This window comes from Salvelinus sp. IW2-2015, linkage group LG7 (assembly GCF_002910315.2).
Source record: "Salvelinus sp. IW2-2015 linkage group LG7, ASM291031v2, whole genome shotgun sequence".
Lineage (NCBI taxonomy): Eukaryota > Metazoa > Chordata > Actinopteri > Salmoniformes > Salmonidae > Salvelinus > Salvelinus sp. IW2-2015.
In genome coordinates, this window is record NC_036847.1 from 13,657,723 (window position 1) to 13,681,021 (window position 23,299).

The following is a 23,299-nucleotide window of genomic DNA, read 5'->3' on the forward strand; positions in this document are numbered from 1 at the left end:
GTGCCATTCCATTTGCTTCGTTCCAGACAATATTATGAGCAGTACTCCCCTCAGCAGCCTCCAATGACTGACTTTGTAAATGATGTCTGAGTGTTGGAGTGTGCCACTGGCTGTCCCTAAATAAAAAAAACAAGATAATCATGCCATCTGCTTTGCTTAAATAAGGAATTTGACGATTAGCATTTACTTTTTTGTTGTTGACAGTTGAGTACTTTTTCCACCACTGAACTTAAGTACATGTAAAATCAGGTACTTTTAGACTTTAACTCTAATAGTATTTTACTGGGTACTTTCTATTAAAGTATCTTTACTTTTACTCAAGTATGACAATTGAGTACTTTTTCCACCACTGGCTCTCAGTCTTGCATTTGAAAATGCTCAGGCAGAAAGTGAAAGAAAGATGTTGTGCCTGTGTCCCCAGATTCTGTTACCTAAGCAGTGAGGATGAGACAATAACAGTGTGATGTGGGTACATGTTTAAAGTCATAGATGCACGTTTTGTTGTATATTTTATTTAATGTTCTGAGAGTATGATTGTTTTCATTTTATTACAGGAGCAGCTGCCTTCTTGTCCAGGTATTTCATTTATTGATTTATATTTGTGGGATTTCCTGGAACAGAAATGGATAGAAACTGTCATAACATGTTCCATCAGCCTTGATACATACTCACTTGCTGTTTGTAGTTATTTTGCTCAAGTTACACAAGGTCAGGTGATTTTCAGATGATCACATCTGGATTATTCAAGTTCAACATCCAATTTCAGTTTTTTTCTTTGAATAAAATTAAACATGTTTTTAAACTAATCTGTTGGCATAATTGGGAGTACATTTTATATCTCAAATGAAATTGTCTTCAGTTGAGAGATGTTTTTACCATGACAGGTTTGTCTTTATTCTCTGTTTGTGTCCAGTTGAAGCATTCTATTTCAGTTTCATTGAAAGACAACATAATGAACCTATATTGTTTTATGCACTTCTGATTAATACACATAATCTGTAGTATAGATGAGTGTTGTCAGGGTTTATTCATCAACAGATTGTCCTGCCACATTTTCAAACATAATAATCTACTGCAGGATTCATCAACTAGGTTTGGTATCGGTCCAAATTGTTTCTGAGCTAATAGTCGGCGTACCAGAACATAATTAGTAATTATAATTAGCACAATGAATTGGCCTACACTACAAATTAAACAAAATGTTAAACACATCGGATTAGTACATAATAAACTCAGTGAAAATAACATAATAATTTCAATCTGAATACGGTCATAAAATCTCCATGTCTCTATTCAATTATTATCTTTGTCTATTTCTCTGTGCATTGATTGGTGGGGGAAACAGGTCTACGTAGGCTACTGTATGCTACACCATTGTTTTTAACGTCAACATTCGTTCAGAACAATTAGATTGATAGCAAGAGAAAATGTGCTCTCAAAAAGTATCAAAAGAAAGGTGGATAATGAAAATCGAAGTTTCAGGGAATTATGTACAGAGATGTGTTCACCTTACCATATTTTCCCAATGCCAAGCAAGTMTGTTTTATTTACAATGAAAATGTCGCTGTTTGCGAATAATTAAATATCAGACGTCATTATGAATCTAAACATGGAACTTTAAAAGTGGCCTCCCGCTCCAGACAGAAGCGTTAACTGCAAGCTACACACATGGCTTTTTTGGCTGACCAATTCTGTCACTTAAACGGGTTAAATCTGCAGTTATAAGGAAGAGGGAAAACAGAAGCGGACATGGTGGAAAAACTTGAGGCCTTTACTAGGAAGCTTGAGTTGTTTGATTTTCATTTGGAAGGCTATTGCACTTCAGCACAATGAAGAACGCCAGGCAGAAGGACCAGACAACTTCTCCACCAGATTTGAAGACTACAGCATGCCCAAGGATATCATTGCGTTTGTACGTGATCCTCTCAAAGTCCGCCCAGGTGGATAATTATCCTCTCGTGCTAAGAAAACAATACCCTCGCTGGATGAGGCCGCAATACAAACTGAGCTAATTGAATTCCAGACATCGAGCCATCTCAGGGGTGCACTCGGGAGTGCTGAGTCTTTGTGTGCGTTTTGGTTGGTATGCTCAGAGGAATACAGCACAAGAAAGAAACGTGCATTTTATTTGCTTACAATGTTTGGATTGATTTACGCCAGCGAGTCGTAATTTTCCTATTTGAAAGCAGTATAGATTAATGACAGGAACTTGCTTTCACATAAATCAATCGAGGACTGCCGCCTGTGCATCAAAATCACATCCATCTCACGCGACATCCACAAGATCGTGTCCGAGGGGAAATGCAACTTTTCCTGTTGAGTAACTAACTTAGTGGCCAATACGACTGTAATTATTAAATACTAACATTATTATGAATGCTTATCCAGAGATATTTAGGTCTCAAGTTGACAGTATTTTCTGTTTGTTCAGTCGTTACAGGAGCAAGCTATCCCGATACAGACATGTCACGCCCTGATCTGTTTCACCTGTTCCTGTGATTGTCCACACCCCCTCCAGGTGTCACTTATTTCCCCCAGTGTATTTATTCCTGTGTTTCCTGTCTCTCTGTGCCAGTTTGTCTTTTATGTTTAGTCAAGTCAACCAGTGTGTTTTTCACGTACTCCTTTTCTATGCTCTTTTTATAGTTCTCCCGGTTCTGGACTACTTTCCTGCCTACCCTGACCTTGAATCTGCCTGCCCTTCGGTACCTATTGGATTCTGATCTGGTTTTGACCTTTTTGCCTGTCCTTGACCATTCTCTTGCCTACCCCTTTGGATAAATTAACATTGTAAGACTCCTACCATCTTCCTCCTGTGTCTGCATCTGGGTCTCGCCTTGTGCCTTGATACAGACATCTGCTGTTTTTCTTTAAATGATTGTTTTATGTAGGAAGCTACATTTTTGGCCAGTTGCAATTGTAAATAAGCCTAATAAAAAAATCCCACTTATATTAGGACATTCATTGTGAAAGATGCTGTTAAGCCTCATAGCCTACCTCAGCCTGTTAAGTTATTTTATAAATGTCTAGGCTCGGAAGAAATGGACTCCAATTAAGCCCTCTTGTTATTTGTAAAGTCAAGATTATTGTTGAAATGAATTACTCGACTGATGTAGGATTTCTCCATCTGTTGCTGTGCAACACTTGCATAACAAGTTAGCTATATTTTCAGCACCAGGCGCTGTTCACCTATGGATTGCGCTGCGGTTGCAGCTGTACGTTTCAACACCACAATATGCTCCATTGCATGCTTTAATAGTCTCCTGCATTCTCTCTTCTCGTGAATTAACTCTTATGTTGCGGTTCAATTTTACGCATTTCCACCTTTTGAGTTGTCTAAAATACTAGTTAGCCTCTCTTTTTCTCCATTCAATTAAATTACTTTTCCTCATTTAGGGTCATGAACCTACCTTCAAAATGTGGACACACTAAAGTGTTGTGGAATGTGTGTGTAGATTTGGTATAAAAATATGTTGTGGGTCATTTTGACCCGGAGGCTTTCATGTGTATAGATATTTGCACAGGTCCAAAATAAACAAGTGTCTTTGATGTATTTTGTTTTGACTGGTTCTGGTTGCACTTTTATAATTATGTTTGTGTGAAAATCCTTCTCAGTGCGAGAGCAGCAGATCTCTGACACAAACACTCAAAAATGAGCTCCAAACAGATAATGCTTGTTTGTGAGAAAGGAAATATGTTTAACAAATAGTTATTAAATAGAGTTTTTGAAATGAAATGTTCTTGTATTTCTTCTTTCTAAAAGGTCTGTTTTAGACAAAATAAAGTTTTGGCTGTTTTTACTTCATTCTTTACTGTGTGTGTTACTTACTGTGTGTGTGTGTGTTTAAACTGCGAGTCAATCTGACCCATACCACAATGGACGTAAAATTGTTTTCAGCGAAGCACAAGGGTTAAGTTCAATGTAACTTTTGCATTATTTAGGTACGGTAACTTCCTTTTTGGGAAATCGCATTTGGGAGTTTTTGCATCTCGGTTCCGATATATTTTTTAAATGATTATATGTATTTTTGTATGAAAAAAAATATTCATAATTCATTTGGGGGGCCAAATAATATTGCTGGTGTGCCGGATTTGTCCCGCGGGCGGCCAGAACCCTGATTTGAACCCTAATTTGCTAGATCTATTGTGGGGCCGCAGGTATGCTAGTGGTTAGAGAGTTGGGCCAATAACTGAAAGGTTGCTAGATCGAATACCCAAGCTGAAAAGGTGAAAATCTGTCGTTCTTCCCCTGAACAAGTCAGTTAACCCACTGTTCCTAGGCCATCATTGTAAATAAGAATGTGTTCTTAACTGACTTGCCTTGTTAAATAAAATAAAATGTTTATTATTTTCATGCAGATGAGAGTGTCAGTGGATATTGCATGATAATTGATCATTGTCTATTTACAATCACTACCCTGTTGCCTGGTAGAATTTAGGAATAATTTGATCTGCTGCTATTTTACATATGTCCTCTCTTCTTCTGCAGAGCCATTGAAACTCTCCTGGACACCATAGTGGTACATGCCTGTTATCGCATAAACATGGACACTGCTCCACCAACAACTATGCCCAAATGCTAAAACAGTCATTCCAGCTGGACCAACTGGTTATCAACTGGAGAGATGTGATAACCTCGGGGCTAGAGAAGTGCAGTTTGAATGTCAGGGCTGAAGGGAAAAAATATGGTGGGAGTGAGCCAGCAACCAGAGGGTTGCTGGGTCGTTCCATGAAATGAGTGACTTTTGTGTCCCTTTAATATTTTAAGTAGAAATTGTGCATCAATTTTGAATTTTAAAAGCCTGTTATATAAAATCAAGTTCCCTTTATTCAGATTTCCAATATGAATGAAAACTTGCTAAAGTGCTGAAAATTCAGCATTTTGACATGTTGCTCTGTGCACCCTCTGTAACTTCTAGGACGATTTTAACCCACTTAACCCCAACATTTCTCCAAGTTGTTTGAATATGATGAAACGATTCCTTTTGAAATATATATGTTTTACCAAGTTATACTTCTCAAAAGGCACTAAATTGGTGGGAAGACCCTGCTGGCATCAAAATCTGAGTTGCCAGATACTGCTGTTGTGTCCTGTGCCCTAACCTACAACCAGGTGCACTGTGTGTGTGTGTGTGTGTGTGTGTGTGTGTGTGTGTGTGTGTGTGTGTGTGTGTGTGTGTGTGTGTGTGTGTTGTGTGTGTGTGTGTGTGTGTGTGTGTGTGTGTGTGTGTGTGTGTGTGTGTGTCATATGTGTGTTCAGCCTAGTCTCATAGACTAGATATAATGCAATATACTAGATATAACACAGTAAACATAAATCCACAGTAAACATAAATTACGTTTGGTATGGTTACATAAGCCAGAAGATTACTTTTTGCAAAAAAACGAAAGTTGGGTGGTTGGTCATGCTGGGTGGATGGGTGGGCATATAATGTGAACGTCTAGCAACCCAAAGGTTGCATGTTTGGCTCATCATGGACAACTTTAGCATTTTAGGTAATTAGCATGTTAGCTAACGCTTTCGCTAAACCTAACCTTAACATAAAGATGCCGACACCGACAATGATGTTATACGAATAACAGCAATAAAGCACAAGTATAATTCAAATGTATATCAACATGATCTTCTTAGTAGATTTCTATAATGTAGCATTGTAAATTAACTACAGTCAGGTCCAAAATGATTGGCAACACTGATAAAGATGAGCAAAAAAACGTAATAAAATAAATAATACAAATACTGAGCTATATTGTATGCTCAAAATTAGATATATTTTTTTCTATTATTTTATACTTACACAACTATTTACAATACTCCGGCACCCTCCGCTTGCGAGATCAATGAGCCTTTTTCTAAAATGTTTCATGAGATTGAAGAATACATTGGAATTCTTAGACAATTCCTCCTTTCAGAATCTTTCCAGATCCTTGATATCCTTTGTCTCCTGATATGGTCTGCCCCCTTCAATTCAAACCACAGGTTTTCAATGGGGTTCAAGTCCGGACACTGAGATGGCCATCGCAAAATGTTGATTTTGTGGTCAATTAACCTTTTCATTTTCATTAACATTCATTTCTTTGTGAATGTTGATGTGTGCTTTGGGCCAAAGAGCTCTATTTTCATGTCATCTGACCATAGTACTGGTTCCAATTCAAGTGCCAATGCCGTGTAGCTAACTCTAGGCATTTCCATTTCTTAGTTTCTCTCAATAAAATCTTTTTTTTCTGGCAACACTTCCAAAGAGCTTATTGGCATGGAGGTGGGGTCTAATTGTAGATTTGGAGACTTAGTGACCCGAAGATGAGACCAAGTTCTATAATTCTCCAACTTTGGCCCTTAGATTTTTCTTTGCCTCCCGAACCCCCATGCATCCAATACCAGGCAAGTTTACCACTGTTCCAGTAATTGTTCCCATAATAGTGGTAAGTGGTATATTTGTTTTTGAACATTTTTTTTGTACCCATTGCCTGATTTATGAAGGTCAACACCCATTTGTCTCTTTTAGTTTGTGAGTTCTTTGCCACATGTGAAAGGGATTTTACATGCGTGTTACCTCATTTTTATACCCCAGAATACAGTTCCTTAAACTGGGATTCATTTTAAAAAGTAGAATGTTAATGCAGATTTAATTTAGTTTGTTTTTATTTATAATAATCTTTAGGGGTGCCAATAATTTTGACACCTATCTTTTTGATATTTCTTTTTTTACTTAATGGGATCCGCCCCTTTTTTAAACATTTTCGCCTAAAATGTCATACCCAAATCTAACTGCCTGTAGCTCAGGCCCTGAAGCAAGGATATGCATATTCTTGGTACCATTTGAAAGGAAACACTTTGAAGTTTATGGAAATGTGAAAGGAATGTTGTAAAATATTACACAATAGATCTGCTAAAAGATGATACAAAGAAAAGAAAAAAACGTTATTTTGTATTTTTTTTGTACCATCATCTTTGAAATGCAAGAGAAAGGCCATAATGTATTATTCCAGCCCAGGTGCAATTTAGAATTTGGCCACTAGATGCCATCAGTGTATGTGAAAAGTTTTAGACTGATCCAATGAACCATTGCATTTCTGTTTAAAATGTTGTCTCAAGACTGCCCAAATGTGCCTAATTTGTTTATTATTAATAACTTTTCATGTTCAAAATTGTGCACTCTCCTCAAACAATAGCATGGTATTCTTTCACTGTAATAGCTACTGTAAATTGGGCAGTGCAGTTAGATTAACAAGAATTTAAGCTTTCAGCCCATATCAGATATGTCTATGTCCTGGGATTTTTTCTTGTTACTTAAGGTTAGGAGTTAGCTAAAAGTGTACTGGCTAAACGGGCATTAAAACCTCTTAAGGAGGTTTTAATGCCGGGACGGTTGTTGCTCAATATGCGATAATGTGAATAGAAAATGTTGTATACAACAGCCAACTTTCTGGGACATAAACATGTCTTAATTGGGCAGAAAGCTTAAATTGTTGTTAATCTAACTGCAGTGTGTCACACCCTGACCATAGAGAGCCTTTTTATTCTCTATTCTGGTTAGGTCGGGGTGTGACTAGGGTGGGTAATCTAGATTGTTTATTTCTATGTTGGCCTGGTATGGTTCCCAATCAGAGGCAGCTGTTTATCGTTGTCTCTGATTGGGGATCATATTTAGGCAGCCATTTCCCCACTGTGTTTTGTGGGATCTTGTTTATGTGTAGTTGCCTGTGAGCACTTCATTTTCTTCACGGTTAGTTTTTTTTTTTTGTGCGTTTCAGTCAATTAACATGTTGAACCCATATCACACTGCGCTTTGGTCCGAATGTTATTACAACGATCGTGACACAGTGTACATTTTACACTAGCTATTACAGAAATAAAATACCAGGCTATTGTTTGAAGATAGTTCACAACAAAACACTTTTATCACGGCAACTGGTTTGGTACATTCACCTCTGAAGGTAAATAATGTACTTATATTCAGTAATCTTGCTCTGATTTGTCATGCTGAGGGTCCCAGAGATAAAATAAATTTTTATATTCAAATGTAGGAACTGGGTTCTACAGTTTAACCCCACTGCTGTCTCTGGCTCCACACCCACCCCTCCCGGCCATCTAGATGTGTCTTTTCTGTAGGGAAGCTAAGGATACATKATGTATGACATTCCTGGGAGTGTGTAAACTTTTATTTTTTAGTACCATAGCATTTTTGTATGTTATCTATAGTTATGTACTTGAAAATATATAAATTGACCAATTTGGCAAATTTGGGCAAACTCCTGGCAGATTTAATGCAAAATGTGTAGTGAGGTAATTCTTCACTGGTTCAGTCTGAAACTTTGCACACACACACTGCTGTCATCTTGTGGACAACATCTAAAATACACATTAAATCCTATCTTATTGTATGGCCTTTCTCTTGCATTTCAAAGATGATGGAAGAAATTAAAATAGAAAACGGCTGTTTTTTTGTTTGTATTATCTTTTACCAGATCTAATGTGTTATATTCTCCTACATAATTTCAGATTTCCACAAACTTCAAAGCGTTTCCTTTCAAATGCTATCAAAAATATGCATATCCTTGCTTCAGGTCCTGAGCTACAGGCAGTTAGATTTGGGTATGTCATTTTAGGCGTACATTTWWAAAAAAGGGTCCGATCCTTAAGAGTTTTTATTACCCGTTTAGCCAGTACCAGAGCCAGCCTCTGTAGTCTCAAACTGGCTCACATAAAGCTGGCCAAACAAGACTCGGCTAACATTTGACGATGAACTAAAGACTTGCCTTGATTTAATGCCATAGTAATTTGAGAACAATGTGAGAATTGAGAGCCAAGACAAGAACAGACCCCAGGTCATTTCAGATCTGCTTCATCCGCCTATACAGTGTATAAGCCAGGGGCTGTATTGTGTTGTTACCATGGTACTCTAATTCATCTCTTGAAGCCATGAAGTAAGTTAATAGTGGATTCTCAACCATTTCCATCTTCATTATCAGGAWACGTTAGCAGTTGAAGTGATTACGTCAGGAGCACTATGACAACATGTAAAAAAGATAAGATGAATACATTAGAAATCTAAATGTACATTGACAGCTGCAATTGTTAGCTACAATGTAACCATTTGTAAGGCATTCTCACTGTGGCTGTTTTCCTTTTCATGAATTTCCTTGTACGATCAGGTAATAGTGTGGTCGCTGCTCACAGAGGGTGTTTTCACATATACTGTAGTCCTCTTTAAAATAATCAATCTCAGAATAAATAGAAGAATAATAACTGCATATTAAATAATGCTGTTATAGAAAATTGTACACCCAATGTAGGCTACTGCCCCTTTAAGAGCAAGAGTTGATGTTGCACCCTATGTTGTCATTCTCACCAAATATGTTGTCTTCTCACACTATTCAAACCCCACAATCAATCAACAGCTTATGAAGCTCTCTTAGCCTATAGATCACATATTGCAAACAAGTAATCTTGAACTAAAGCGCCACACATATTTTGGAATATCTGTTCATCCTTGACAATCACTAATCAACAACCAAAAAGAGCACATCATAATTTTCTCTCTTTTGTGGCACCAATGTGAGGGGTTACGGCAAGGGAAACGGTGTTGCAGTAGTCTAGTGTGGTGCGGGCAGTACTGTTGATTGAGTATACAAAATATTAAGAACACCTGCTCTTTCCATTACATAGTCTAACCAGGTGAAAGCTATGAGCCCTTATTGATGTCACTTGCTAAATCCACTTCAATCAGTGTAGATGAAGGGGAGGAGACAGGTTGAAGAATGATTTTTAAGCCTTGAGACAATTGAGACATGGATTGTGTATGTGTGCCATTCAGCGGGTGAATGTGCAAGACAAAAGATTTAAGTGCCTTTGAACGGGGTATGGTAGTAGGTGCCAGGCGGACCGGTTTGTGTCAAGAACTGCACCGCTGCTGGGTTTTTCACGCTCAACAGTTTCCCGTGTGTATCAAGAGTGGTCCACCACCCAAACTGCATTGGAGTCAACATTGGAGTCAACATGGGCCAGCATCCCTGTGGAATGTTTTTGACACCTTGTAGAGTCCATGCCCTGATGTATTGAGGCTGTTCTGAGGGCAGAAGAATGGGGGGGTACAACTCAATACTAGCAAGGTGTTCTTAATTCTCGGATGCTTTCTCTGCTGAGAGTGATGTGCCTTGCTGTCGGCGCACTTCTCAGTCAAATGATCAATATTTAGAGACCTCCATAAAGTTTGACTTTTGTTGCCTTTAGAGGAGCTCATGTCTAAATTCAGGAACTTAACTCTCCCGTAATTCACACTCTGGGTACGGGAACAATGACAAGTGTATCTGAGGAGCTTTGTGTTCACATTTCCCTAAAAAAGGGAACCGGACCGTGGAATTCAAGCGAACCGAACTCGGAACAGAACTGGCACCACCTCTAGAGATGCTCTCACTTCGGTTCGCTTCAGGGGCTCTTTTGAGTGGTCACACTGCACAAAACATTAAGCGAACTGCACTGAGTTCACACAAATTGGCTGAAAGGGACCAAGTATGAAAACACACTCACTAAAAAATKTTTTGCATGCCAGGATGGAAAGCACTTGAGCTATGAGTGACAACAAGCTAAACAGGTTTGCACAAATGTACAAATGCTTTGTTATTGTCTCTGTACTTTCATGCGTGCATGTTTCAATCCACAGGGACTTCACTGGTAATGCTTCCTCTGTTAGGTTACCTATCAGTTTACAGTAAACTCTTATCAGACCACAATAGAGGAACTCCTTATCAGGCCATTACAAGGATTTATTTCTCTTTGACTTGACTTATGGGTAGCAACTCTGAAAGGAATGAGGAAGTATCCAAGAATTACAGAAGGGGAAATTTTATTTAAGTACGTACACACGGAGTCAGTCATTTATTGTTGCTGTGGTAAAGGAACCAGGAAGGACAAATCTGTTCAGGTGAGATTTTTTGTAGTTTATCTGAAAGTAAAGCTTTCTATCATCAAGTAAGATGTCATTCTAATCTACAATTTCAGATGAACTGTCTCATTGAAAGGTGGGAATTATGTGTCGGCTGTTGTGTGTGTACGTCTGGGTGCGGTTAATGCACAGTATCAAAACAAGGAAAGCTTTTAATTCTAGATCATTGTTTTTCTTGTTAGTCTAGGAGATTGAATGGCGACTGAATCTAACTCTGGTCAAGGCATCAGGGAATATGCAGATTTTGCAACAGATATGTCTGGAGCCAGCTGCTCTGAGAACAGCCTGGGGTTCATCTGTGAGTTACGCCCAGGGAAGGGCATCCAGGCTGGGGAGAGGCAAGAGAAAGTCCTGGTAGTGGTGAGGCTACCAGCACAATGCAGTGTACATCAGCTACGTCTTCGTATCTGCATGCAAACTCAAGAGCTGAACTGCCATCCCGATCCATTAAGCCTGTTGGACCCTGAAAAGTTTGTACTGCTTTACCCCAAGGGAGAGGACTGGTATGAGATCTTTGACGACTGCCAGGTTCTCCGGACACTGGATGTACCATGGTCACGTGACTCCCGGGGAAGGCAGGTAGCTCACATAGTGGTGTCGCCTCAGCCAGATGACACAGAGGAGAGGCAGAGCCACCACCGTACCCTGGTCAACCTGATTGGCCATGACCTGGATACAGTAGCAGCAAATAGGCTCGGCGAGCTCAGCTTCACACGCAGGAAGCTGGCTTCTCCCCGCCAGGAAGAGCTAAGAAGGCGGGATCCCAGGGCCTATGCAACAGAGCCATGGACCACCTCAGCCCCCGTCCCAAAAGTCCAGGAGGAACAGCTCAGCCGAAAGATATCAGTCAACATGCATTACAATGACGTGTGCTTCAGTGTAAAGGTGGATTTTAATATATCACCTGAAGGTCTCATAAAGGTCTTCCGAAAAATCATGGTAGACCATGCTCTGGAATGTGAGTCTGGTGACATGGTTCTCAAGGTCTGTGGCAGGGAGGAGTTCCTCTCTGGAGACTTCCCTTTCTCTGACTCCCTGTGGGTACGGCAGTGTCTGAAGTCCATGCAGGCGCTCCATCTGTCTGTGGTCCCCATGGCGCAGCTTGATGAGGACACTGTGAGGGCCGAAGACTGGCCCCTTGTGGACAGCTTCACTGGGCTTTCCAGCTCCCACGAAGAGCTGGCCCTGGAGGGAAAGGATGTGGATGACATCCTCATGATTTCACTCTGGGACTGCAACCGCAAGTTCAGAGTGAAGCTCCTGGGCTTCGACATACCCCAACCCCCTGGCAAGCCTCCTCAGTTCATCCACGTGGAGGCCTCTATCCTCTACGGGAGCAAGGTGGTAACCTCTGTTTGTTCCACACCCAAGGCCTTTGCTGATGAAGTTCTGTGGAACGAGTGGTTGGAGTTTGATATCCTCCTCAGGAATCTTCCCCGTGGAGCTAAGCTGGGCCTGATCATCAATGCTTGCACCCATGATAGCGCCGCAACAAAGGAATTCAAGTCCCCATCCTCTGGTCTTAAAGCTCCAGACCACCAGAGAGGGAAGGGAAAGCTGCTGTACTTTGTGAATCTCCTTCTGATAGACCACAGGTCCGTCCTTAGCCAAGGGCCACACACCCTTCACATGTGGGCCTATCCCGAGCTGGAGGAAGATGCTTTTACCTATAAGGCGGATAAGCTCTCCTCTGCCACCAACCCAGACGTGGCAGAATCCATGGCTATCACCTTCCTCCTGGACCGCTACAGTTTCCCTGTGGTTCTCCCTCACAGCACAACCTCCCCTGGATCCTGCTCCTCGCCTGGTCAGTCTTTCCCCTCATCCTCACCCGACTCCAGCTTATCTGATAAAAGCCTGTCTCCCATCGCGAGCGACCCGTTTGCCAGATCCTCCTCGTCCCCAGTGACCACAGACAGGGCCCGTCTGAGGAGGTTCAGGGAGGAGAGTGTTCAGTATGCCTCCAACCTCCCCCAGTTCCTGCGCAGCGTAGACTGGCTAAGACCCAGCTCTGTGCAGGATGTCCACTGGCTGCTGAGTCACTGGGAACCCCCAGACCTGGATGTCTCCGTGGCCCTGGAGCTCCTCAGTGTGGACTTTGCTGATGAGAGGGTCAGGAAGCTGGCTGTCCAGAGACTGGAGAGCTTGTCTAATGATGAGATGCTGAAGTATCTGCTGCAGCTGGTGCAGGTACGTTGAATAGGGGACGAATATGGAATAGAAGGAATCATATGATTGATTTGTCCTTCTGTACATTGAAAAAAACAAGTTGAAATAAGTCTTTAATTATAGGATATCTATGGTTAACAGGTTATTTTACAGCCTGGTTATTACCTGCTATTTCTTAGAACTGGACAATTGTATTATCTCTGTTAAGTCTACATCCATTGTATTCGGTGCATGTAACATAACATTTTATTTGATAGAATACAAGAGAGTAACAATTGTTACCAAGAAGTCACTCATTCATGTTGCTCAGCAAACATTGACATAGCACAAAGGGCAGCTTTTCACTGCACACTGGGATGCACACTGGGATGTTTGTGACCAGTATTGTGTTATTATTTCTCTCTTTTCCATAGACTCTCAAAGTGGAGCCTTACCATGACAGCTTCCTGACTAGATTCCTCATCCAAAGAGCTCTCAGAGTATGTGACCTGTGTGTGAACTTCTATGTTTTAGTTTCCAAGGAAATTATTGACTGTGATTTATTGGGGTCACGGGAGTGAACCTGTACCTTGCTATGCTTGTAATGCATAAATAACATACATTAGCTATAGTAAGATATACTTCAATTAACTTTCCTCTGGCGTACAGAGCAAGAGAATTGGCCACTTCTTCTTCTGGTACCTGCGSAGTGAGGTGGCGGGCTGCCCGTTCTTCCGTCAGCGTATGGCTGTGGTGCTAGAGGCCTACCTGCTGGGCTGTGGCCAGGCCATGCTGAGCAGTTTCATCAGCCAGGTGCAGGCTGTGGAGGCCCTACATGAGGTTGCCAGTGTGGTCAAGAGACTCTACCCTGACAAGACGGACCTCCCATCCACAGGTGGGGTTCTGGCCTGGCTCCACTGGGATGTAGAACATAGAACATGTCATAGAATATAAATTGAACAAATTCCATTGGGTCAGAGTGGAAGAAATATATTGCTGTGAACATTGGAATGGTCATACAGTTGCCTTTGGAGTGTTATAAAATCAAATTTGATCGAATCATATAAAGTTGGTAACAGATTGTTTGTTCCCCAGCTGCCCAGAGGCTTCAGGAGCTCCTGAGGACATGTAATCTCCCATCAGACTTCCAAGTGCCCTTTGACCCACGCATCAGAGCAGGCAGAATCCTGGTAAGGTTAATTCAGTGTCTATGGCAGGAAGGGACATTTTAGCCAGAATGTGTTGTTGCTGTCAGGGTCACAAAAACAACTTACTGTGATTCTAACCCCCCATGTATTTTACACTCTAACCTCAATGAGTCCTGAGGTGAAATTGAACCTGATTTATCTTCAAGGTCCTGAACAGTCATTCTGATTCCCATGTAAAATATCCTTTTGAAGTACATTTTCTCTCATGGCTAACTACCAGGAAGTTTGAAAAGACAGGCTGAGTGGGCATGGAGCTTATATTCATGAGCTCGCATTGACTGACAGCTCTTTGAAACGCCTATATCAGGAAACGTGGATATAGTGTAGTGAGCAATGTTGCAGTAAAAATATCTCAATCAAATTTGGTTATTAACAAAGCAACTCAAACAACATTGAAATTGCATCAATTGTGTAAAAAAAATGAGATCTCCAATTTGACATGTCTCTTGTGATGCGGTTCACAGCAGCAGTGATGGATATGTTGACATGACAACTGCGTTAAGTTTTGAACGATCCTTCCCTTCTATTTTGTTCCATGCTGGCTGAAGACCTAGCTAGCCAGTAACTAGCAAACACCAGACACAGATGAAAAGGGAAACATAAGTATCTTTGCCATAGATGAAGTGTAAACTTTTAATTATATTTGCTGACACCCTACAGTTACATTTTGGCACCAGTAGAGTAGCTAACTAGCTATGTAAACCACGCCCCTCTGCAAACACACCTCTGATGTTGGCCTTCTCCGATGTTGGCCTTCTCCAATGTTGGCCTTCTCCGATGTTGGCCTTCTCCAATGTTGGCCTTCTCCAATGTTGCCCTTCTCTAATGTTGGCCTTCTCTGATGTTGGCCTTCTCTGATGTTGGCCTTCTCTGATGTTGGCCTTCTCCGATGTTGGTTCATGAAAAACATGATTTTGACTGTTCATGACCTTTAATAATTCCTGTTGTTGGTTGTCATTTCATATTATAATATGTTAAAAGTCGCTTCCCTCTGGCCAATCCCATTCCCAATCCTCCAATCCCCACAACTCTAGCTGGACAGATGCAAGGTTATGGCCTCCAAGAAGAAGCCTCTGTGGCTTGAGTTTTCCTCCATGGACTCTCCATGCCCCTCTGGTCCCCCTGTAGGCATAATCTTCAAACAGGGGGATGACCTCCGACAGGACATGCTGGTGATTCAGGTGAGTAAAGACTTGCTAAATGATCGGTGGAAAATACGATACTTAAAAAGTGATTATATGACTTAAAACGTATCTTATTTCGTTGTTAGGTAATGTTTGACTTATATTTGATTGATCATTTGTATGATGTTTCCAGACACTGGTGGTGATGGATTCTATATGGCAGGAGAAATCACTGGATCTGAATCTTGTGCCCTATGGCTGCATCTCTACAGGATACAATATAGGTCATTAACAATAGTTCAATATTCAGTCTCTAATTGAAAATGCACTGTGTCACAATCATTGATAACCACTTATCTGTTTTCAGGCATGATAGAGATTGTGAGAGATGCCGTCACCATTGCTGCCCTGCAGAGGATCCAAGGAGGCACAACAGGAGCCTTCAAGAACGATGCCCTGTTTGAGTGGCTCAAGGGGAAGTGTCCACTCCAAGAGATTGTAAATAACACATAAATATCACAATTTCTTCCCTCATTTCAATATGGATCAATAGCTATACCTCCTATCTCCACGAATTGTTTTTCAATCTTAGACATGATACAGTAGTTTATGAGAGACTGTACAGAAGTCATTTCGCTTTTCCCCAGTGACATTGTGACATTTTATGCTCATGCTTTTACAATTCCCTGAACTTCTCCCACCTAATCTCAGCACTATCAGGCTATGGAGAGGTTTGTTAACTCTTGTGCTGGATACTGCGTGGCCACGTATGTGATGGGGATAGGGGACCGCCACAATGACAACATCATGATTACAGACCAAGGTAAGAATGAGAATAGTATTATACCTTTCACTAACAGAAAAGAAGAATGGAAGACACAGCATAAAATAGTGTTATTTTGTCCCCCCAAAATTTGATGAATGCATTCTGGGTACTCGCACTCAAACCATGAAAAGGAATACAAAGGAGGCCGAGATGCAAAAATAAACGTAATTTAATACATGCTCGAAAGAATAATTAAAGGTGCTAGTGCAAAGCACCAAAAAATTCTAAACAGAAAACAGCACATATTTCAGCTTATATGGCTTCATCAGTCCGTACCAGTGCTTGTAGAGCACTGATGAAGGCATAGAAGCCTAAACATATTTATTCTCCCACGCAACGGTAACCTTCCATTGTAGCCTGAGTGCAGACCCATCACACATATGGATTGGAAAAAATAGATGCATCCATTGGTTCAATATTCTCCAGTGTTTTTATTTAGTTTTAGCAGCCCTAGAGCCTAGTCCGGTACTGGCAACCTAATTGAATCCAATGAATTGCACTATGCAGGTTTTCATTTTGACAAATAACTTCCATTAACAAGAATCCTTAACATAATTTGAAAAATGTACCAATATAAATAATTATAATGGTTCAAAATATGTACATCTGTTGTTGATTTGTCATCAACCATTTGTGTGTTGTGTGACTAATTAGTGCACCAATTAGATGTACTAACTGCAGTTAATTTTGCCAAGCTGCTCAAACATTCACAGTCGGTGTGAAGGCAACATGGTTGACTAACACAGCACTCGATATACACTGCTCAAAAAAATAAAGGGAACACTAAAATAACACATCCTAGATCTGAATGAATGAAATATTCTTATTAAATACTTTTTTCTTTACATAGTTGAATGTGCTGARAACAAAATCACACAAAAATTATCAATGGAAATCAAATTTATCAACCCATGGAGGTCTGGATTTGGAGTCACACTCAAAATTAAAGTGGAAAACCACACTACAGGCTGATCCAACTTTGATGTAATGTCCTTAAAACAAGTCAAAATGAGGCTCAGTAGTGTGTGTGGCCTCCACGTGCCTGTATGACCTCCCTACAACGCCTGGGCATGCTCCTGATGAGGTGGCGGATGGTCTCCTGAGGGATCTCRTCCCAGACCTGGACTAAAGCATCCTCCAACTCCTGGACAGTCTGTGGTGCAACGTGGCGTTGGTGGATGGAGCGAGACATGATGTCCCAGATGTGCTCAATTGGATTCAGGTCTGGGGAACGGGCGGGCCAGTCCATAGCATCAATGCCTTCCTCTTGCAGGAACTGCTGACACACTCCAGCCACATGAGGTCTAGCATGGTCTTGCATTAGGAGGAACCCAGGGCCAACCGCACCAGCATATGGTCTCACAAGGGGTCTGAGGATCTCATCTCGGTACCTAATGGCAGTCAGGCTACCTCTGGCGAGCACATGGAGGGCTGTGCGGCCCCGCAAAGAAATGCCACCCCACACCATGACTGACCCACCGCCAAACCGGTCATGCTGGAGGATGTTGCAGGCAGCAGAACGTTCTCCACGGCGTCTCCAGACTCTGTCACGTCTGTCACATGTGCTCAGTGTGAACCTGTTTTCATCTGTGAAGAGCACAGGGCGCCAGTGGCGAATTTGCCAATCTTGGTGTTCTCTGGCAAATGCCAAACGTCCTGCACGGTGTTGGGCTGTAAGCACAACCCCCACCTGTGGACGTCGGGCCCTCATACCACCCTCATGGAGTCTGTTTCTGACCGTTTGAGCAGACACATGCACATTTGTGGCCTGCTGGAGGTCATTTTGCAGGGCTCTGGCAGTGCTCCTCCTGCTCCTCCTTGCACAAAGGCGGAGGTAGCGGTCCTGCTGCTGGGTTGTTGCCCTCCTACGGCCTCCTCCACGTCTCCTGATGTACTGGCCTGTCTCCTGGTAGCGCCTCCATGCTCTGGACACTACGCTGACAGACACAGCAAACCTTCTTGCCACAGCTCGCATTGATGTGCCATCCTGGATGAGCTGCACTACCTGAGCCACTTGTGTGGGTTGTAGACTCCGTCTCATGCTACCACTAGAGTGAAAGCACCGCCAGCATTCAAAAGTGACCAAAACATCAGCCAGGAAGCATAGSAACTGAGAAGTGGTCTGTGGTCACCACCTGCAGAACCACTCCTTTATTGGGGGTGTCTTGCTAATTGCCTATAATTTCCACCTGTTGTCTATTCCATTTGCACAACAGCATGTGAAATTTATTGTKAATCAGTGTTGCTTCCTAAGTGGACAGTTTGATTTCACAGAWGTGTGATTGACTTGGAGTTACATTGTGTTGTTTAAGTGTTCCCTTTATTTTTTTGAGCAGTGTAGGTCTTTGGTGACCTTTTCACTCATGTCAGGTTCACCTTTTCTGTATTATCTGTTTTTTGTTTGACAAAATCTAATTTGTGCACAGTGTTCAAAGATCAAAATAAAGATGAGCATTTGTATGTATTCTGAGCAGATTGAAGCATGTACATTTAGTTGTCAGTGACAACTGTTTTTTATATTAAGTTTTACATGCAGTACCTGCAATGTAAAAATAAAATCAAGGCAAGGTCATCAGTCTCAATGAAACAGCCTGTCCCTTTTCATATCCTGTCCCTTGTGCTTCTGCATCTGTCACGCTCGGACCATAGAGAGCCCTTGGTTCTCTATGGTGTTTAAGTCAGAGCGTGACTAGGGGGGTGTTCTAGTCATTCTATTTCTATGTTGGTGGGTTGTATGGCTCCCAATTAGAGGCAGCTGGTAATCGTTGCCTCTAATTGGGGATCATATTTAGGAAGCCCTTTCTCCCACCTGTTTGTGGGATATTGTTTGTGCATGTGCTTGTTGCACCATGTATGTCATGTTTTGATATCAGTTTATTGTTTTGTTGGAAGTTTCACTGTGAATAAAAAAATGTGGAATTCAAGTCACGCTGCGCCTTGGTCCGTCCATTATCAAGAACGTGACAACATCTGCATTGCTTGCTCTTTGGGGTTTTAGGCTGGGTATCTGTAAAGCAATTTGTGACAACTACTGATGTAAAAAGCTCTTTATATAAAATACATTTTGTTGATTGATTCACTGTCCTCTTGATATGGTGAGTGGAGTGTTAAAAATGTAAAGCATGTTTCCTGCTCCAAAGGGAATCTGTTTCACATTGACTTTGGCCACATCCTGGGGAACACCAAACGGTTCCTGGGGGTTAACAGGGAGAGGGTCCCCTTTGTCCTCACTCCCGACTTCCTCTACGTCATGGGCAGGATCAAAGGTCAACCCAGTCTCTACTTCCAGAAGTTCAGGGTAAGCGGCCTATCTGAAGGTCCTCACTTTCTTTTAAATGTGAAGGCTAAATAACTGTTGGAGTTATTATTTTGTCTATCCTTGTCTTCTGAGTTTGTATGTGTGTGGTTGTCAAACGAGTGGTTATTCTCTCCCCACTTGCAGGACACATGTACCCAGGCCTACCTGTCCCTGCGCTCCCACTCTCGCCTGCTGGTGACCCTCTTCTCCCTCATGCTCTTGACGGGGATCCCTGAGCTCAGCGCTGCAGAGGACATGCGCTACCTCCGGGACGCACTGCAGGACGACAAGGGGGAGGACAACGCACGGGAACACTTCCACCAGCAGATAGCAAAGTGCGAGGAACTGGGCTGGACGGTTCAGGCCAACTGGTGGATCCACATGTTGGCTGGCATTAAGTAGAACCAACTTCCAGAACCCCATTTATGCCTGAGATTCATATGATTTTATAATTTGTTTTTAAACCCAACAGAATCAGGTGTTACACAACAGACTGGCATTGACAGGATATAGTACTCAAGTGTCAGGCCAAATTCAAATCCTGCATGAGGGAGTGTTGCTGTTGTCCACCTGTGCGATATGCTCCAGCTGACTAGAATAAATTGTGTTGATTAGAATAAATTGGTATGATAGCATGCGGACAATCTATTACTTCCTTAATGATATCTACTAAACCCAAATCATATGAACTGTATGTCCTTCATCCTTTAATAATGCTTGGGTTAATTCTCTGAATTATAATTGGCTAAGGGTATATAGACGGGTAATATAGACTGTAATTAATGTTGCACAAAGCCACATTCTTATTCATCACTGAATGCATCAAGAAAACAACAAAGGATGAATACAGGAATAAGATGTTCGGTCCATATACATGAATGCAGACTTCCGCAAGCCATATTACCCGACAGACATTAAAGATGTCGCTATGCAGACATCGCTCTGCCATTTCCTGGTTGCTAAAAWTCTAATAGTTCACCTAATCTCAGTTTGTGACAAAACAAGCGAGTGTAGAGAATCATTGTACTATCTAACCCACTGTGACATACCCTTTCCCTACCACAAATATAGTATTTTTGTTCAAAACCGATAGTAAAAGACACAAACAAAACTTAGGAACGGGAAACATAAAATAGCACACACAGAACTGATCTACCYCTTCTTAGACTTGCTTATATTTATATTGAGAATGACAGATCTATAACACACATTTCTATGTGATTTTGTTTGGGTTGCCAAAAAACTTACTTTTTGAGTCTTAAAGTAAGAATTGTCTTGGCAACATGCACAGTGAGCTCTAGAAGTATTGGGACAGTGACACCTTTTTGTTGTTTTGGCAATGTKCTCCAGCACTTTGGATTTGAAATGATACAATGACTATGAGGTTAYAGTGCAGACTGTCAGCTTCAGTATATCGGGGGAACTGTTTAGAAATTACAGAACTTTTTGTACATGGTCCCCCCCATTTTAGGGGACCAAATTATTGGAAAAAATTKATTTGTGTATTAAAGTAGTCTAAAGTTTAGTATTGGGTCCCGTATTCCCAGCACGCAATGATTACATCAAGCTTGTGGCTCTAAAAAGTTGTTGGGTGCATTTGCTGTTTGTTTTGGTTGTGTTTCAGATTATTTTATGCCAAATAGAAATGAATGGTAAATAATGTKTTGTGTTATTTTGGAGTCACTTTTATTGTAAATAAGAATAGAATATGTTTCTGAACACTTCTACATTAATGTGGATGCTACCATGATTACGGATAGTCCTGAATTAATTGTGAATAATAATGAGGGAGAAAGTTATAGACACACAAATATCGTACCCCGCGATAAAAAAAATGTCCTAGTCCCTGTTATTGTAATGGTGAGGGGTTAGCATGTGTTGGTATGATATAAAATGCCTACCTCCCCGTTATTGTAATGGTGAGAGGTTAGCATGTCTTGGGGTATGATATAAAAATGCCTACCTCCCCTGTTATTTAAATGTGAGAGTTAGCATGTCTTTGGGGGTATGATATAAAATGCCTACCTCCCCCTGTTATTGTAATGGTGAGAGGTTAGCATGTCTTGGGCGGTATATAAATGCCCTACCCTCCCCTGTTATTGTAATGGTGAGAGGTTAGCATGTCTTGGGGGTATGATATAAAATGCCTACCTCCCCTGTTATTGTAATGGTGAGAGGTTAGCTTGTCTTGGGGGTTTGATATTTGTGTGTCTGTCTCACACAAATAACTTTCTCTCTCATTATTCAGAATTCATTCAAGACTCCGTAATCATGGTATACTGAACAAAAATATAAAAATTCAACAATTTCAAAGATTTTACTAAGTAAATATAAGGAAATAAGTCAATTGAAATAAACGAATTAGGCTCTAATCTATGGATTTCATATGACTGGGCAGCGGTGCAGCCATGGGTGGGCCTTGGAGGGCATAGGCCCACTCACTTGGCAGCCAGGCCCACCCACTGGGGAGCCAGGCATAGCCAATCAGAATTAGTTTTTCACCACAAAAGGGCTTTATTACAGACAGAAATATTCTTCAGCACCCCAGCTCCCTCAGACGATCCCGCAGGTGAAGAAGCCAAATGTGGAGGTCCTGGGCTGGCGTGGTTACACGTGGTCTACGGTTGTGATGCCGGTTCTCTACGTACTGCCAAATTCTCTAAAACAACAATGGAGGCAGCTTATGATAGAGAAATGAACATTCAATTCTCTGGCAATGGGCTCTGGTGGACATTCCTGCAGTCAGCATGCCAATTACACGCTCCCTCAAAACTTGAGACATCTGTGGCATTGTGTTGTGTGAAAAAACTGCATATTTTAGTGGCCTTTTATTGCCCCCAGCACAAGGTGAACCTGTGTAATGATCATGCTGTTTAATCTGCTTGTTGATATGCCACACCTGTCAGATGGATGGATTATCTTGGCAAAGGAAAAATGTTTACTAACAGGGATGTAAACAAATTTGTGCCCAAAATTTGAGAGAGATAAGCTTTTTGTGCATATGGAACATTTCTGGGATCTTTTATTTCAGCTCATAAAACATGGGACCAACACTTTACATGTTGCATTTATATTTGTGTTCAGTGTAGAATCCACATGAATGTAGAAGTGTTTAGAAACATATTCTATTCTTATTTACAATGAAAGTGACTCCAGAATGACGCAATACATTATGTACCATTCATTTCTGACCGTGAGTGTTAGTAAGGAAAGTGACTAAAGGAAGTGAGAGAGAGTGAGATTATGCATGCATAATAGTACATACACTGCTCAAAAAAATAAAGGGAACACTTAAACAACACAATGTAACTCCAAGTCAATCACACTTCTGTGAAATCAAACTGTCCAATTAGGAAGCAAGAGAGAGATATCCTCAGAACCCTTGTGCAGACCATATGCTGACACATGCACATTTGTGGCTGCTGGAGGTACATTTATGCAGGGCTCTGGCAGGCACCTCACTGGCACAAAGGCGGAGGTAGCGTCCTGCTGCTGGGTTTGTTGCCCTCCTACGGCCTCCTCCACGTCTCCTGATGTACTGGCCTGTTCCTGGTAGCGCTCCATGCTCTGACACTACGCTGACAGACACAGCAAACCTTTTTGCCACAGCTCGCATTGATGTGCCATCCTGGATGAACTGCACTACTGAGCCACTTGTGTGGTTGTAGACTCCCTCTCATGCTACCACTAGAGTGAGGACACCGCCAGCATTCAAAAGTGACCAAAAACATCAGCCAGGAAGCAATAGG

At 41.5% G+C, this 23,299-nt stretch overlaps 1 protein-coding gene and 1 long non-coding RNA gene across 3 annotated transcripts in view; both read left to right on the forward strand.

Annotated features, from left to right (window-relative positions):
• Nucleotides 1–3,691, forward strand: part of LOC139028034 (uncharacterized) — a 27,379-nt gene extending 23,688 nt beyond the window's left edge. The window contains exon 3 of the long non-coding RNA XR_011480177.1: nucleotides 2,647–3,691. This is a non-coding gene — a long non-coding RNA (uncharacterized lncRNA). The remainder of the gene's footprint in view (nucleotides 1–2,646) is intronic.
• A 7,142-nt stretch (nucleotides 3,692–10,833) lies between these two features.
• Nucleotides 10,834–20,052, forward strand: si:rp71-17i16.5 (phosphatidylinositol 4,5-bisphosphate 3-kinase catalytic subunit gamma isoform). Of its 2 annotated transcripts, none has more exons than XM_023991059.2 (11): nucleotides 10,834–10,925; nucleotides 11,129–13,136; nucleotides 13,529–13,594; nucleotides 13,764–13,989; nucleotides 14,190–14,284; nucleotides 15,337–15,483; nucleotides 15,620–15,710; nucleotides 15,794–15,924; nucleotides 16,138–16,249; nucleotides 19,393–19,550; nucleotides 19,695–20,052. In XM_023991059.2, exons 2-11 carry the CDS (start codon nucleotides 11,142–11,144, stop codon nucleotides 19,950–19,952), a joined length of 3,279 nt encoding a protein of 1,092 aa, XP_023846827.1. In that variant the 5' UTR covers nucleotides 10,834–10,925; nucleotides 11,129–11,141; the 3' UTR covers nucleotides 19,953–20,052. The 2 variants fall into 2 exon arrangements, with proteins under 2 accessions (XP_023846827.1, XP_023846828.1); XM_023991060.2 differs by having other exon boundaries at nucleotides 10,846–10,925; nucleotides 11,134–13,136.
• Nucleotides 20,053–23,299: the final 3,247 nt, after the last annotated feature.